At 39.8% G+C, this 17,584-nt stretch overlaps 1 protein-coding gene across 4 annotated transcripts; it reads left to right on the forward strand.

Moving 5' to 3' along the window:
* Positions 1–836: 836 nt before the first annotated feature.
* Positions 837–13,923, forward strand: LOC140937075 (uncharacterized). Of its 4 annotated transcripts, none has more exons than XM_073386606.1 (7): positions 837–1,249; positions 2,883–4,086; positions 4,713–4,910; positions 6,696–6,890; positions 7,676–7,761; positions 11,361–11,896; positions 12,348–13,923. In XM_073386606.1, the coding sequence occupies exons 1-7, from the start codon at positions 1,178–1,180 to the stop codon at positions 12,460–12,462; spliced, it is 2,406 nt and encodes an 801-aa protein (XP_073242707.1). In that variant the 5' UTR covers positions 837–1,177; the 3' UTR covers positions 12,463–13,923. The 4 variants fall into 4 exon arrangements, with proteins under 4 accessions (XP_073242707.1, XP_073242706.1, XP_073242705.1 ...); XM_073386604.1 differs by having other exon boundaries at positions 839–1,249; positions 6,471–6,890; XM_073386607.1 differs by lacking the exon at positions 837–1,249 and having other exon boundaries at positions 3,153–3,318; positions 3,420–4,086; positions 6,471–6,890.
* Positions 13,924–17,584: the final 3,661 nt, after the last annotated feature.

Raw genomic sequence — 17,584 nt, forward strand, 5'->3', positions numbered from 1 at the left:
AGAAGAGTGTCTGGCAAGGTTTCCAATATAAATCAAAGATTTGTGAACTCATATCTGGCAAACTCTCCAAGTGTTTATATATACACAGTTAAACGCACCTTATAACCTCATCTGCTATTAACGAGTGTCTTTTGGTCCATAACTTTTAAAACAACTGCTACACAGAATGTCCCTGCGTAACGCAAAAGAGTATTGAAGTATGACTGCACAATAAATGTCACAAAATCTACCTGGGCGGTCCCTTCGGGATTTTCTGTCTTTACGCTGTTCAAGAAAATCGAGATTTTTTCCATATTGACTGTACGACTGTATATTTCAACTGTAAGTACTTTCCTTAATATAAGCGCGAGCAAGAGCCATAAGGACAGAGAGGGAGTCTCCCAGTCACGCCCTTGGGATATCTTAATTTCAAAAAAGTTATTTATACCAATGGCTTCGCAATTAGCCTGGCTGTAAAACAGAGGCTAATGGAACAACTTAGAAATTATCTATTTCATGTTTGTCCAATTTTTCGAAAGTTTCACAAAAATCGCAGGTTTTGTTGAGGCCCTCTCAACCTCCTCTTTCACTGCTTTATACTGTTCAGTGAATTTTTGAATTTTGCAGAAATTTTCAATTTTTTTTAATTTGCAGTTTTCAAAAAAATCACAGATTTTTACCTCCCCTTTTACTGCGTTTCACTAATGCAGTGAATTTTCAAACGTTTTGTAACTTTTGCAAAGTCTGTGTGCAAACCTGGACATATCTCATTAGATCATTTCAGTGCAACCCACCTGCAGTTAGTAATTTATGGGACACTCGATCCTGCAAGGAAACTGGCTGTGTGTATTCTTGCTGTTGAGTTATACCCCAATAAAACAAAAACCAAAACAACTAGGCAATAAGTTAGGCAAGTTTACCTTTTTTATTATTATTGTGTTTCACTATTCATTTGCAAGGCAGTGTCCATGGAGTCTACCTGGTGAAGTGCTCTTCAAATCCTTACCTCAAAATGTCAGGCCTGTGAGTCCAACAGGACCCTTTTGTTTAAAAGGTGGATACATAACCACTATTCACTGGGTTAACTACAGCACTGACAGCTGAGAGTCACATAAGTATTATCTGACAAGTGGAAAGTATGATTAATATGTTACTATAGCAAGGACTTATATTCCCCTTCAACATGTATTAATCAGTCATGGCTGCCTCATCTGATTATCCTGAGGTCGTGAAAGCAACAAGGTCAACAAGGAGTCTGGACAATTCAGAGGTTCATTCTTTTTTTTATTTCTTGTTACAAAAGTTTAATTACTTTATTCATGAATATTATACTATCGTTGACATGTCAGCTGGCATTTGTTGACTGACATTGTTGTCATGTTGACTAATATTAAGCATTACTTCAAATGAGGCCTGGTCAACATTTGACTTGACAGTCGGCCAGTATGTTCACATAAGGGTGCTTTTAGTTCACAAGATCCAAGAAATTTATGGTTAATTACGCCTTGTTTGTTTAGTGGATAACTTCGATTTACCTCTATACACCTAATTGAAGTTTGTGTTTTGTATTACATTTGAAAAAACGAAAGTGACAAATACATGCCAAAACATATCAAAGTCATTTCCCACGCAGAAGGACATTATATATTTGTGACTCTTACATACAGGGGGAACTAACGCGGTTGCACAGTACTGAGATCAAATTGCAAGATGGCGAATCGTCTAAAGAGAGAATTATGCCCAACATAGCCTGCGAAAGGCAGAGGTTTCTCCTCGCTTATCGCCGTTGAGAGCGAGGAGAAACGTCTGCCGTTCGCAGGTTATGCCCACCAAAACGTTATGCAGAGATGCAAAATGATCTGAAGGGTTGCAATGCCAAAAAAAAAGTCGAAAACGGACAAAAATCTTTACGATATAGAGATTGTGCAGGTGGACAAACAAAGGAAACGATTTAAAATTCATTTTGTTGGGTTTGGATATCAATTCGACGAGTGGCGTGATTTCAGAACCAGCGGTGGAGAGTTTCCGTTTGTTTGGAGAAAAGTTTTGTCCCCGGCGAAGAATCATTGGAGGACAGAAGGCATTTTTTTCATGGGCCTTTATACCGAGCTATTAAAAGGAAGATGTGGTCAAGCCGGCGGGAAGACCCTGAGGTCAGGATAGAATTACCCATAGAACTTGATGTGTTTTCCTGTGATCTCAGTCGGGCAACCAAAAGCAACTTTCAGATAGCAGAAACAGAAAAAAAAACTACTTAATTTATTGACGAACGTCAAAACAAAAATGAGGGGAAAAAAGGATAATCAGAAAGTAAAATGGTTAACTCGATCGGTCGACTACTTAATTGTTTATTTGGAGCGTAAACGAGGGAAAATCGCCTTGCCCTGATGTATTTTCCTCGCCTTTGAACCCGTCGGACTGGTCTTCTGTAGCCGTCACGAAAGCAGCAAAGCTTGGCAGTATAGCCAGCGCCAAAGTGCTGAGTTCAATGCCCATTTTACGCTGACAAAGTTCAACAAACCGGCTTAAATTATATATCAAAACGCGCCAAATTTATTGTAGGTTTTGAATCTGGCGATAACAGGCAAGTTGGAGCATGCGTAGTCTCATTCTTGGCCCAGCTTTCGCTCTATTCGAGATTTCTTGTAACAGACTTGTAAAATATTATTCAATAGGTAACATGAAATCGCTTGTTTACGTGTGAAGATATCTCACTATTATTTTTATAATTTAGCAATTATTTTCTTATTAGAGTTTAACTACGTGACAAGGGATCAGTATTAAACAATTATCATAATTTTTTATTGTAAAAGACTGAAGCAAATTAAGTGGGCATGGTTCTTGAACAGAAGTAGCAACAGTTTACAACAGTTTATTGTTATTTATTGTCATTGCTCCTGTAGGCTTGCTATGGTGACACCAGTGTTCCAGTGTTACATGTTACTCTTCTTGGTGGTGAGTGGGGTTCATCTGCTGGTGGGTTATCAACCATAAACAGAGAGCTTGCTATTCACCTTTCAAATCATTCAGCGGTGAAGATTTCTTTACTAGTCCCAGAGGGAGTTTGCAACACTGAAGAAATAAGAGAAGCACATGGCTATGGAATCACTATTGTTGAGGCGAAACAACGTGCAGCATATGATCGTCTTGATTGGTTGAGCATCCCGCCCCAGGACCACTACATGGACATCGTTGTTGGCCATGGTGTTAAACTTGGTCGGCAAGTACAATTCATTAGAGATTCTGCTCAATTTCCAAATTGTAAGTGGGTACAAGTGGTTCACACTGCTCCAGAGGACCTGAGCAGATACAAATGCTATAATGACCCCATTTCAAAAGGTGAAACAAAACACGAATCAGAAGTTGGGCTTTGCAAACTTGCTGATCTTATTGTGCCGGTGGGACCCAGACTAAAAGAAGCATACTCTTCATATTTACAGCGATGCAAGACAAATCAAGACCTTTTTTCCATTACTCCGGGCCTTTTTCAAAGGGAGTTTGGGGATTTAGTGGCAAAACATTATCCTAATGAAGATGGTGAATTTAAAGTGTTGTTATTTGGTCGTGGGGATGATGAGGACTTTGAACTCAAAGGATACAACATTGCTGCTCACGCATTTACTGATCAACGGTTGAATAAAAAACCTTATCATCTAATCTTTGTCGGAGCGCCTGAAGGAAAGCAAGAAGAAGTTAGAGAAAAACTCCTTCAGCGCGGTATTGTGGAAGCGCAGTTGACTGTTAGAAAATTTGTACAAAGTAGAGAGAGACTGAAAGATTTGCTGTGCGAAGCTGACCTTGCCATAATGCCGTCAAAATCAGAGGGATTTGGTCTTGTCGCACTTGAGGCCTTGTCTGCAGGACTACCCATTCTTGCAGGCAGTAAGTCAGGATTTGCCAAAGCATTAGAGAATGTTCTTCATGGTAATGCATGCATCGTGAATTCAGATGATCCTGCAGAATGGGCAAAAGCAATAGAAGCTGTTCATTTAAGGCATGGAATGAGGCTTCAAGAGATAAAATCACTTAGAGCATCTTATGGAGAGATGTACTGTTGGAAGGAGCAATGTGAAGCACTTGTGAACAGAATGCAGAGATTGGGACATGGTAAGAGTTATTTGTTAAGCGCTGGTGTACTTAATTATTCGTGTTGTACCAGACATCACACTGATATAGTTAATTCGTAGCACAATATACAGCTGTTTTGAGAAAGGTTGTCGGTAAAAGTACACGCGACAATTCCCAAAGGTATTGTTGGTGGTTTTGAGTTTACTGTTTTTCAAACAAAAACAACAATGGCACAAACGCCCATGAACGTATGCTTGCGAGTGGTAAACTAAAGGAAAGCAACAAAGGTGGATTTGACACTACAGTGCCAGGAACACTGTATTGATCATATCCTGTATTACCTTTCGGGATTGTCGCGTGCAAATTGTTCCGACAACCTTTCTCGAAACAGCTGTATGCAAATGCAAGAGTGCAGTGATATACATGTGCACAGCTTTTAAAGTTGTATTGGAAGTTTTCAATGCATGAAAAGATCTGTGATGTGTAGAATTAAAAGGTCTCCACCATGTTTAAGGGTCACAGTTGTCTATGACTGTCAGAATTTATTTTTAGTGTTACTTGGAACGAGTGGTTATGGGTGTTGGAGATGTGAATGTGTTAGAAAAACATAATTTTTATACATTATTTTGCAAGAAGCTTATAATAAAGGCTTGTTCTCGCACCAGATGCTTCTGATATACCAAAGGATGTTTCAGTCACTGAAAAGCAGTCTGTTGCAAAAACACATGCTTCAACGTCTGGTTTCTCGGGAGAGCAATGTCCAGTTGATGAACAGCCTAAAACTGAGGATGCAGCCAGATTAAGTGAAGAATCTCCCTCAACTTGCCATACTCCTAGCATTTCAGGGCTCACTTCTGACCAAGGTATGGAATTACATTGACAAGGTGCCACTCTTTTTTATTGTGTCTTAATAAACTCTTGATAATTTTTGGCCCTTTTAAAGGGACGCGATCACGGTTATGCGCATATGCGCCGTTTGTCTCTTCAGAATAACTAAATTCGAAATCGCCATTACCGGTACAATCATTGAAAGTCTTTCGTTTTATTCCGACATCTGTCGCTTTGGCTGGCTTAGTTATACTTCGGTAGTGGTGATTAACGTGTGGCTGTGTTGTTTGACTGGTTACGTTTTAAAAAGAAGACGCAAAAAATAATGTTTTGATCATGGAGGTTCAGAAGAGCATCGTGGCCGTCCGGCAACAGGACTTTCTCGAGAGTCTTTGGAGATAGAGAAGCTTAGCCGATCGATCTTGTATGATTCTAGGAGTAGTGTGTGGCTTACGAAAAGAATAAACGACACTTGGAAAGTGGTTAAAGGCATGAGTTCGTTCAACTTTGATTTGATTTTTGACCGCACCTGTCGTTATACCGCAACAGGCCGCGCGATCTTCACCGATCTGGTACACTTGAAATGTTCCTTGTATCTTTGCTTTACGATCGTATATGTTTAAGAATCGATGTTTTTAAAATAAATTATTGTCTGAATATTCTGTTTATAATCTAGTTTCTTTATGTGTTCTACTCGATAACATTTATTTGTGGAACACTGACCCGATGATGTAACGCGAATGAATTTGTTCATTTGCTGATAGGCAACTGAAATTTATCCTCATTTGAGGATAATCTTTATACTCATACGTTGTGTGTGTTTGTCACCGGTAAGGCGCTTTTTGTAGGTAATTCTGGGTTTATATAAGGCGAACTGAGAGAACAGTAACAAAATGCTTGTTTACAAATTTTGTTTGCCGATCGGTGTCTGCTTTGTTAGCGTGGGTACGACCTCGTAAAAATACACGTTGGTAATGTTTGTTTCAAAGCAGGAGAGGGCTGTAAATTTTATTCTTATCGGCTGCAACATATATCTGAGGAGTAGCAAAGAATAAACTTGAATTATGGGGATATATAAAATCAAACCACATGCCCGGGAATACTCTCGCGTCGCAAACAATGAATTTGAATATTGTAAATTTACTTGCGTGCATCTAACTCGCTTCCGATTGGTTTAAAAACAATCAGCTACTGTCAGAACTCACACATGCGCATTATCGTGAACCAGTCCCTTAAAAGAGTAACTGTTTTTTTTTTTCACTTTCTGCTATTCACCATTTTCACAAAGACGATAACACACCTTGTGTACCTTCCGAAATTTTGCATAACCTTTGTCTTTGATTTCTCTTGGGACAGATGTAATTCCCAGGAGAAATTGGAAACAATCGGTTATGCAAAATTTGGGGGGTAAACAAGATGCATTACGGTCTATGTGAAAATGGTGAAAAGCTAAAGAATGCTCTGTTTGTGTAAAAGCTTTCCCACACAACAACGAGTTGAGAAGCGTGCCTCTCAGTTTCCTTATACATTCGTAAATTGTAATAAGAAGCCGTAATTAACTTGTAGTTAATACGCTTTTAATCAATAATTTTTAGAAACAGCAAACACTGTTAAGATGTCAATCACCACACGTGATTTAAGTAGTGAACTGGAGGACGTCGTGGATAGAATGTTAAGGCAACAACTTAAAGCATACTTGGAATACAATAAAAAAAACAAGCTTTCTACAGCCAGCGGACTGAGTGACTTCATTAAGCATGTAGAAAATACTTACAACTTTACTTTAACATCTGTGGGTGTTGGATCTTTGGTAATAAAAGGTCAGTGTCCTGACCTGCAAAGCCTGGAAAGTCTGTGGAATGATTATTGTTCTGGTGTCCTGAATGAAGCTGCAGAGAGGTTTTTGGTAACTGATGATATGAAAAAAAAAGTCAACTTGGTGACACTCAGATTAAAGACTATTATTGAGGAAGAAAGCTATTTGACTTGCAAGAAAGCTCTTATGGAAAAGTCAGGTGAGTTGGTTTAGCACAATTTCTTGGGCAATTATCTTTAGAGGTCTTAAGACAAGAAACTGATTGAATTCTCTGCTAGTGCTTTACAGCAATGTACTCATAAGTATACATGTACATGTAAAAATTAATCGGTCATCTTAGAGACTTCAATCGAGATAATGGAACAATAGACGTTTTTACCGATACGGCGGCCATATTGAATTAATTCTATTCAAGGAGTATTATGCGATGCCCAGGGGGCATGAGCACGATCCGTTGTATTCGCCAAGTATTAGAAATATGGCCTTTCGACACTGTACTGTTTGTATATTTCTCGGGGAAAAAGGTGATCATTATTACATCCAAACGCGGCACAACGACCTTTTTCCCATTAGAATCTTATCCTAAGAAAACTTAAAGAAAAAATGCCCCGAAAGGCGCTCGTAAATACTAAACAGATTATGTGCTTATGCCCCTGGGCATCCCATAATACTCCTTAAATCTAACTTATTCAACGTTGTGTACAAGATTTTAAAAACACTTCAAAGCATAACTTAAGATTATGTACTAATAAATCAACGCGGGATAAAAGTAAATTTGCCAAACTGCTCGGCCAATGACATTGTGTATAAAGGTTGGTTGCTTCTTGACAGCAGCTATCCTGGGTCAAAAGAGCCAGTGTTTTGAAATGATCATTCACCCCATGTAAGGGAATTCAAGTTGCCTGGCTGTGAGTATTTTCTGTAACAGTGCATTCACAAAAGATGAATTCAATGCATATTTTTTGTTATTTTACTCTGTGTTAGCAATCAGCCGTAACGTGTCACCTTCAACTGAATCAGATAAGGAAGCAGCTTCACCTCTAACTGACACAAGCCCAGAAGATTCTGAGGTAGGTGCTTTGTACTTGAGACTAAAAATGATAACAAGTAAAGACTAGAAAGGAAAAGAAATCGAGCTGTTGCATGGGGTGCAATCTGCAGAAATAATAGCTCGGAAAAAAGTATGACAGTTTTCAAACCCAGTTTTATTAGACAACGTCAAAGAGAAAGACTGGTTGGATTACATTTAATAAGTTGGAATTGTATGAAAATATTATAATGGAAAGATTGAGCTATTTGGAAAAAATAGCTCATATGTCAGTGGTTTGAGCGTATGTATCTTCGTGGGTTTGTGGTTGACGACAGGGTTAATTAAAGGGCCATGCTTCAAATTAGGGTTTCGGATATAGGTCTGGCTTTGTGTGCTCGTATGTCTGTTGCAGGGACTAGTAAAGTTGAAGGTACTATTAGTGGGTGCTTAGGAACCAATGAGATTTTGGCATCTAAACATGATTTTGCTTAAGCTCAAACAAGGGCACTTTCAGACCGCCATCTTAATTCTTCACATTTTTTTCATCTTTTATTACGGTTACTAAGGGTGTCTTGAAGCATAACACTGAAATATAGCTGAAATATCTTCATGATTCAAACGCTGAATATCTTAGTGTGGGTGCGGCTTAACTTAAGTAGAAACAATAGCGTTAGGAAATAAAATTGGAAGAAGCTAATTGACAGATATTATTGCTTAATTGAGTGGAATAACATGATATCAATGCTGTCTATCAGTATTTCGGCAGTTTGATGATTATCTTAGAAGGAAATGTGTAGTTCCAGAAAATATTCATAGCCTCCTCCCTGCCACGGAGGGCAAGGGGAGGGGGGGTCCAGAAGGAGGCACATTTCGAGGGGGTGGGGAGTTGCTTAAAGAGGTTTTTTTTTTCGGGGGATCTGGATAAGATTGGTGAGGTACTAATAAATTAGTAACGGAACTGCCACATAAGCTGTTAACCAAACTGCAGTTTTATAATTAACCTTAACGATATGGAAAGTCACTCAGTCAACGACAAGTTCTGGAAATTGTAAATATTTTAATTTCTTTCAAAGTGCAACCTCCACATCCACCGGTATATGGAAAAGTAATAAATTATATACCCAGCTTTTTTTGTGGGCCATTCATTTTAGAAAGAGAACATTTAAGACACTGGTAAAATTGTTGGAATAAAACGTTTTAAGTTGTTGTCTAAATACAGTATGTTGCCCAGTATCCGGACGGTACCAGTATCCGGACACTTGAAACAAAAACTCAAATTTTGAGGCGCCCTTTTCAGTTCTCGGTAAACGAGGTATTTCGAATGAAAGCTGAACATTTCAGCTTTAAGATGAAAGTTTTGGCGATTTGAAAGCTTGCGAAACAGTCGCAGAAGACGCCGTTCTGATCAAGTGAATAGACTTTTCATGGCTAATATTTACGCTGTTTACTGCGCAGTAAAATTAGTGCTGCTCAGAAAAGGGAGGGTAATGTGTGATATTTTCAAAAAAACTGTTTTATTTTTAACGTGAAGATACTTAAGGAAGTCAGGTTTTGAGAAAGTTTATTAATTCTTCTTGAGATTCTATTTGTTTGGAATAACGGAGGCCAGAAACATTCACTAAGTATTGATGTCAGGTGCCCAGTATCCGGACAGTTTTTTCTTTGCTGTACAGAATCGATGAATTAGCTATGTACATTATCCGGATAAGATTTATTTCATATCAGTAACTATAATTAAAGCTTAGGATATATGATATAGTCGTAAAATGTAATTCTACTCAACTCTGTATGGAAATTTTCTTCACTCATTCAGAGGCGACTTGATTTCGTGTGCACGGCTTGTTTCGCGTGACTGCATTTTCTATATATAACCGAAAGCGTCTGAGTTGAACCTGGAATTCTCATACTTACCCCAGTTGTGACTGCTATGGGGTTGCAACGGTCTCAAAAATGTCACAAAGGGATTGAGAGATGTGAAAGAAGGAGGAATTAGTGCTAGAAAAGCCCGCTTATTGTGGGCACTGAGCATGAAGAAATCAACACTGCAGGTCAGACTAAATAGGAGAGTGACCGTCGGATTGAGGTCCCTTCCCCGAGCTTTTTTTTTTTTTAATAAAAAATGAAGAAAAAAAGTCGTTTGTAGATTGGCTAATTGAGCTTGCAAACTGCGGCTTCGGTATGTCCACGGATGCCTTCCTTAAATCAGTGAAAAAGTTCCTAGACAAGGAAGTGAGAATTATACCGTTTTTAAGACAGCCGCTCGCGTTCCCCACCATACCCCAGTCATTTGTTGTTTTATTTCACGATGCTACGTTATATTTTTGGAATCGATTGCCAGACTACTTTGCAAGTGCAAGAGAAGCTAATAAGTCTCTTGCCTGTCGAAATTTATGTACAGTTACGTTGTTATTGTTGTGTCCGGATACTGGGCCAGCTGTCCGGATACTGGGCAACATAGGAGCTCTGCAAAAATATTAATTTCGAGCTGGAAACAAAGGCAAAGAAGTTTAACTGCCTCTCGTCATATTAAGGACTAAATAGATTTTCTCTGGGCGAAATTTCAGAGCTCTTGCGATTAACAAAGGAAAGTTATTGCAATCTTAAACTGAAGTGTCCGGATACTGGGCAACATACTGTATTACAACTGTTTGATTCGCATAAAATAGGTCTTTAAATGAGGGAATGTCGATTCAGAGAACTTAGCTCCGAAATTTCCCAACGAGGCGGGTCCATGTTCCTCACTCCACTATCCCCCCTCCCCCCTAGGCAATTGAGGCTCTGGTGCATATTTTTCGCTAGCCTCCCCCGCAGACGTTCTTAAGGGTTCGTCACGCGTTCCTGTTTCTCCAATGTTAGTGGGGCAGGAACGCGTGACGAACCCCTAGGAACGTCTGCGTGGGAGGTTAATTTTTGCCTAACCCGGCCAGGATTGGTCCCTTACCTGCTGAGCTAAAATTTAGGTAGAACACTGCAGTCCCAGGGATCAAACCCGTCCCTTTCCGCTCTTCCGCCCAGCGGTCGATCAAAGGGGCTAACCCTACCGAGATTTAAATTACATTTCTTGTTTAATCTGCCTGTGTTTCGAAAGTAAATCCTCCGGGGGGCACTCAAATAAGTTCGGGTAGAGGTGTGCCGCCAAGCCCTTGAAACCCTGACCCTTGATTGCTCATTTTGCTACGCTGTTTAAGACGAGACGTTATATTATGACCCTGATTCGTTACGTTTTGCATACAGAATTAAGTGATTTTTCAAAGTGAAATCATGGAATTAGATTTTTTGGGAAAACCCGTTGCTTCCACAAATCGAGACCACTCATTTCAAGACTTTAAATAGGGAAATTGTATAACTATGTTTAAGACTCAAGAACCTGAAAACCATACCCTGTTCAGAAGCACATACCTGCCCTTGGCCAAATAAAGGAGCACTCCCCCTTCGGAAGGAAAACTAGATTGAACAACCAGGACCAGGAAGTAGATATTGTAAGGGAATTGATCTGCGGGACTTTATGTATTAAAACGAGCCGTATCCTCTCTAACGAGTCTAACAGACAGCACATTGTTAGCTCCATCGTTACTTTGATTGGGATTTCAATATTTCTCTGTTGCTCAGAGAAGGTAATCATCTTCGTTTTGTTCTTAGGCGATAGGTAGAAGGGCTTTGATGAACGCTTTACGTGACGGTAACACTCACAAATCTTTCAAACGTGTCTCCACCCCGCCAGAGCCGCCAAACAAGCCCGTCCCTACCCCGCTAGAACCCCTAAACAGGCCCCTACTGTTCCTCCCTGAAAGACCAAGAAGGCCTGATCGACTTCCACCTTCTCCTCGGTCCCAGCACGAGCCGAGAGTGTCTCCAACGCCTATGATAGGCAGTAAATCTCGATCACCGTTGCCTCGAAGTCGGATTGTTAGCGCTCCACCAGGTAGCCCTAGCACAGAGAAACGCTCGTCTGATAACCCTCCTGATAAGCCGCTACCCCCTGCTTCTAAAAAGAGGCCGGTTCCACGTCGTAATATATCCGAACCAGAGCAGTTTCGGAAGGGCCGTAACGCCACCGTGACCGTTCAGTTGGTTCTTACACGCTCCATTAAAGTTGATGTAGCGGCTTCTACCCAAGACGTGGTTCGTGCCGCGGCCAGTACTTTTAAGCTTTCTGAGGATTCGTTTGCATTGTGGTAAGGCGATTTCTATTTTTGATTAAACTTCTTTCCCCCCTTGCCATTAAGAGGAACTGAAGTGTACAATTTTAGCAGTTAGTCGTTCTATCTTGACATTATCATGCTGTGAATGAAACTCTTATCTAGCCTAAGAAAACTGCAAAAGGTCTAGCAAACATACTGATGACGTGTCACTGCCCAGCTGCCGATTGGTCGTGCCGCGTGGGAAATTTTCTGAAACAATCAGGAGCACTTCCCAGATCTGGGTAGTGACGCGTCATCAGACGGTATGGAATTTCTCCGCTCGTTCCTCAGACGTCATTTCGCGGGAAACCAGTAGTAGCGTCGCAAAATGATGGCTGTTTTCACAAGCTAACTCTTATCGGGTTTTAAGCCGTAAGGTGGCGGAGGTATTAAGGGTGTGAATTGCGTCAGCAAGAAATTTTATTTTTCCTATTCATTATTTTAGGTTTATGAGAAATGGCCAGCTTGCTGCCCTTCAAGATAAAGATCTAGAGGGAATTCTCAACTCCCCAGCAAACAACATGGAAACTATTTACTGCTATGAAAATAAACCTCAGTAAAGATTGTTTGATAACTAATTTTCTTACAGGAAACTACTGAGTAATTTTTTTTACTTGGTAATGTAACGCTTCGAACCGCGTTTTTTTTTTTGTGAATCGTTCTCGGTAATGACCTGGTTAGAGTGGGATCTGTTGAGTGTCGAAACTAACAGACCATTTCCATGTTTCCCAAGCCTCTTCTAGAGAACTCTAAGTGCGAAGTATTTAGAAAACAAAAATTAACTGAGTTGTCATGCAAATGAAACTCGTTATTAAATGGAAGATTTTTCACTTGACCTCACTTTGAAAGCGTGAATTTTGGAAACTCGGAAATGGCCTACTTTGTTAGCCAATCAGCATTAAAACAAAAACCAATTGTGACTTGCTGACTCGGATTTCCCTGCCCTTGGTGCTGGCTTGGAAATCTGTTTGGTTCGTTCAATTGTCTTTGCGCATCCTGGTTGGTCGAGGTAATTCCCTCCATTGGGCGATAGTCAAGTGAATATTGCTGTCAGTGATACAGAGCTAGGTTTCGTTGAGTAAATTACTTTTTATCTTTATCTTTCGCTTTAGAAAAAAAATCAGTTGGTGTTGTTTAGATTTAATAAGAGTCATAGTAAAAGAAATTAGACAGAGAAATCACTGAGGACGTACATTCTAATTATCTTGTAAGCGGAAATGCCTTTTAGTTCGCGTTGTTTCGAATTTAGCCAATTCTGCGTATCAAAGAAACATTCCATGAAGTTTTGAATAGCATATTGTTTTGAATGTTACCCTTGATCTTTTTGTAAGGTTCCTGTTAGAGACGTGTCGAATCTTTGTGAGAATCTTTAATAATCAAGTAAACTAACTTCTTCCTTCAGTCTTAGCAAATTTGGTGATTTCATAAACTAGAAGAATAAAAGGCATTATAGAATATATTAGTCTTCTACGATTTTAGTCCAAATAGTCTTAGAGTCTTAAATAACGGGAAGTTCTTCTCATTACTTTTCATGCAGTTCGATGTTATTGTTTTGAATATTTAATGAACAACTTAAGAGTTCAATAGCTCAGGCGCCGATCGCTTCTTCAAAACATTCTCGACTTTAGAGTTATTCTCTATTGCGTATTACTGAGAACTGAAGGACTGAGGCATGACTAAGGCTACGCGTGTGCAGTTTTTCTCAGAACCTTCGCGGCCTTTCATGGCCTAAAAAACCGAAAGCTCTGAAGTCGAGAATGCTCGTAGAAGAACTTGATTTTGTCGGGTTATTTATTTGATGATACATATTGTATCATGCCGTTGTATACGGTTTATGAGTGTCTAAGGTCATTGCCCATTTGCGTCCACACTGAGATTTATAGAAGTGTAAGGCCTGTTTTGAAGGTCTCTTATTTTTGTAAGCGAATTAATTAATACAAGTATTTTACAGTAAAACAGTATAAAGTGAGATATCTCAAACGGTTTTATACCTACAAGAAAATAAATAAGATTTTCATAAAGTTGCAGTAGTCTTTATTAATGATGCCAAAAATCATAGCCGAAAAGCGCGATTAAAAAACGTAACCAACGCGCGTATAAATAGGTTCGGCCACCTTAAGGACCTGTTTACAGAAAGGTGGGGCTCCCGAGGTAGGTGAGGTAACCCGCTTAGGTGGGGTAACCCGCCTGTCCATATAATCTCTCATTTTCATTTGAACACGTTTACATGATAGGTGGGGTGACCCCCCTCATGTTACCTCACCTATCTGGGGTCCCCCACCTCCATGTAAACAGGCCCTTCGAGTCTTCCCTCTAACTAAAGCAACGTTTGGTGAGTTGATAATTCATTGCCCATTTCATACCGCGTGGAAGCCTGGCACTACCGGATTTTCCCGGACTTTTTAAATTCCGGATTCAAAAAGGCTTCCAAAACAGAGGGTAAAGCAAAGGTCATTGCGTGCAGTTGAAACGATATTAAGGGCCAGAATACTCCAGAAATTTATTATTCTACAGCAAAGAACAGTATTTTTACTGCTATGAAGAACTTCGATTAAAAACCTTGAGAAAAGAAAGATTTAATCGGAGACTTTCGCTACTTGAAGTATTGGAAGGATTCCCGAATTGTTCGACAAAAAATTTGAACAAAGAACCGTCGCGTTTTTTAAGGCGCTGGATCGACCGAATATTGGGGGATGATAAGGGAGTGGGTGTACCTGTTTTTACGAACCGTAAAATAAAGACTACTAAAAAGGGAACATGCCAGAGTGACCCTGAGTGAAAGGGCATCGTCGCATTAGGTCGGCAAGGCTTACATTAGGTTTTCTCTCCGTCGCTGCTTACGGTCTCAGTAAAAAATCCTAAAGATCTGACCAAAGACAATTCTCACTGAACATAGATAAAAGCAAGTATACTTCAGTCTTAAAAGAGAGGCATTTCTCTTCCGGTAACACTGCAGTTCCTGTCAGACCAGACCTCATGCATTGAGCAATGTTAAAAAACACAAGTAATTTTTCTTGGGGGGATAAATTGTATACAGTATATAGTGTCTTTTTGAGGCCCCTGCGTGTGATTCTGTACCTTCCAGTTACATTGCAATTCTAGTAATTTACTCACTACTTAAGACATCTATAAATTCATTGATCTGAAAATGTCAAATGGCAATGGCTTACAAGAGCTCACTTGTTGAGCTGCCTCTTTTTGGAACTTATTGGGTCTACGAGCATGTTTACAATTTGGGCAATCACCTTATAATCCAATCAAGAATAGTCAAGAATGTCACGTACATCTACCTCAGTTGGCTAGCATGCACTGAGTTTAGACTAGTCCCTTATTCTCCAGCATGTTGATTTAAGAACACTAGGTTAAACATACATAACGCCACAAAGTTCACTACATTCGGTACCTTACACGGACATTAGGGAGTTTAAGATACGGAGACTAAGGACTACGAACTACGGCTGGACGAGAGTTGTCCTTTGTTTGTAGCACTGGGTTGAGTCATGCAAATATAGAACGTTAAGATTGCGCTACAGACAGTAGACTACGAGAGAAGAGGCGGAGAGGGAAACAACACGCAAAGATTTTCTTGTTTTCATCACAGTTCAAAAAAATGCAAGCCAGTTTTGCATGTGATCTTATCTTTAGAACAATGAAAAAATTCTTCCGTATACTTGAAGGAAGCAATTACGTCGGGTGAAATTGGTAAACAAAGTTTTAGTTATACAGGTTTTATTTTTTTCGCCAATGAATACTAATGTCAAATATTAACCCATTCGCTCCTGGAGATTTTGCCGAAAAACGCGTTTTGAAGGTACTCGAGTGGTTTTCTGGTCACTGTCCTGCTATAAAGAGCCAAAACTAACCACAGACCGGTTTACAGGTCGTACACTTCACGGCCTTCTGATCCAGATGCAAAATATTAGCTTACGAAGTTCGGGCATGCGCAGAAAGCAAAATCTCGATTTACTTTTCGCTTTGTCTCCTCCCCCCTTTTTTCGCTTTTCTTGCCTCATTTTGCTGGGCATTCAGTAGGCTTCATTTTGGTGGGAATAGTTTTTAGGAAAGCTTTTAGGATCTTAGGATTAGGTGAAAGGAAAGGTAGGTGAGCAATGGAACAAGATTTTCATGGAGATTTTCAGGTCAATGTTACATGGTTTTTTGCCTCTTTCTCCGGTGTCCTTGACTGAATTGTGCTCATTCTGGTATGGTTTGAAAGGTCTCTTCACTCTGCACAAGTTAGCGGACAAAGTTGTCCTTGACCGTTAAAACTGATGACGTCACAAAGGGTAGATAGGACGTGGATCTGCACGGGCGATTACTGGCGGTTCAGGGGCGAATGGGTTAAAGAAATAGACAGAAATAGTAATAGCTCATTTATTAGATTTAGAAGATGGACTTCTCCGACTACTGATCTGATGTAGTTTGAAGTATTGGAATGGCGAGTTTCGATTGTCTCGAAGATGTCTGCATCATTTTCATTCAGTAAATGCGATACAAAAACTCGCATAAACAAAGGTTACACAAGTAGAAAGATACACTAATCAGTTCGAACAAACATTGAAACTTTTCAAGTGCGAAGAGAAAGTAAATTACCTGCATGATTTCTCTTCTCCTCTGCCGTAAATCTGAATTCTGCCTATAAACAGGAAAGCTTATTTAAATATGAGCTTAGCTAGATAAAAATGTAGTCACAACGGTGGATGAAAAGCGTAAATCTGAGCGGAAATTACACACAACTTACATATTTCGCTTCCCCCTTACTTAAAGCAGGTGAATTGAAAACTTTTCCACGAAAAGACGAGATTATTGATTTACCGAGACGGCAAAATACGAGGAAAATGTTCTCCGTAGTCCCGATTACGCGAAACAGCTCAACAACTCACCGTAGCCGCAGGACTACGCGGCAAAAATGAACAGTCACGTGTTTTTGATCATGCGCAGTGGCACGTTTAACCGTAGTCGTAGTCCGTAGTCGCCTTATCTTAAACTTCCTATTTCTCTTTTCCGCGACGGGAATAATCCATCCCAGGTAAGTCCTTCTGTACTGCCCTCTTAAGTTTTGCTCGGCCATACTTAGGTTACGATCGGTACGTACATATTCTGTGTTCTTGCCTGTAATGATCCTCTACTTTACAGAAGCCAGTAGAATTAAACAGAGGACAATTTATGATCATCTTTGGTTTGAGCGACCTGTTCATAGAACAATTGCTTGCACTTGCGGCTGAGTGTCGGATTCTTAAGTTTAGCTTCAGGTCATGACAGAAATACTGCATCCTTTCCTTACTAAGTTTAGGCAGATTCTCCGAAGGAAAATTGACCAATATTTCGTCGAAAAAGAATGCTTTCGTTCGAGTTTTTACTCTGACTATCCTCTAACTATCTGCCATTTTGAAACTGGACTTTTTAAGGTGGCTCGACTGGATTTTTTTGAGGGGATACCTCACAAGTTTGAGCATTATCTACGTCGCCATGAGTAAAGATATGGGAAAAAGATGACCACAACTGTATTATATAAAGATGAAAATTTCTTATGATTTGGGTTTTATTGCAATCGGAGTCGCGATGGCAACGTAACAACGCCATTACGTTTTTTATTTATCTTTGTGTTTCTCTGTACGGGGATTTTTTTTTAAAAAAATCGCTTAAGTGAGTTTGTACCTGCCATAATTGCCTCAGTTATGG

Source organism: Porites lutea, chromosome 5 (genome assembly GCF_958299795.1).
Source record: "Porites lutea chromosome 5, jaPorLute2.1, whole genome shotgun sequence".
In the NCBI taxonomy this organism is placed as follows: domain Eukaryota; kingdom Metazoa; phylum Cnidaria; class Anthozoa; order Scleractinia; family Poritidae; genus Porites; species Porites lutea.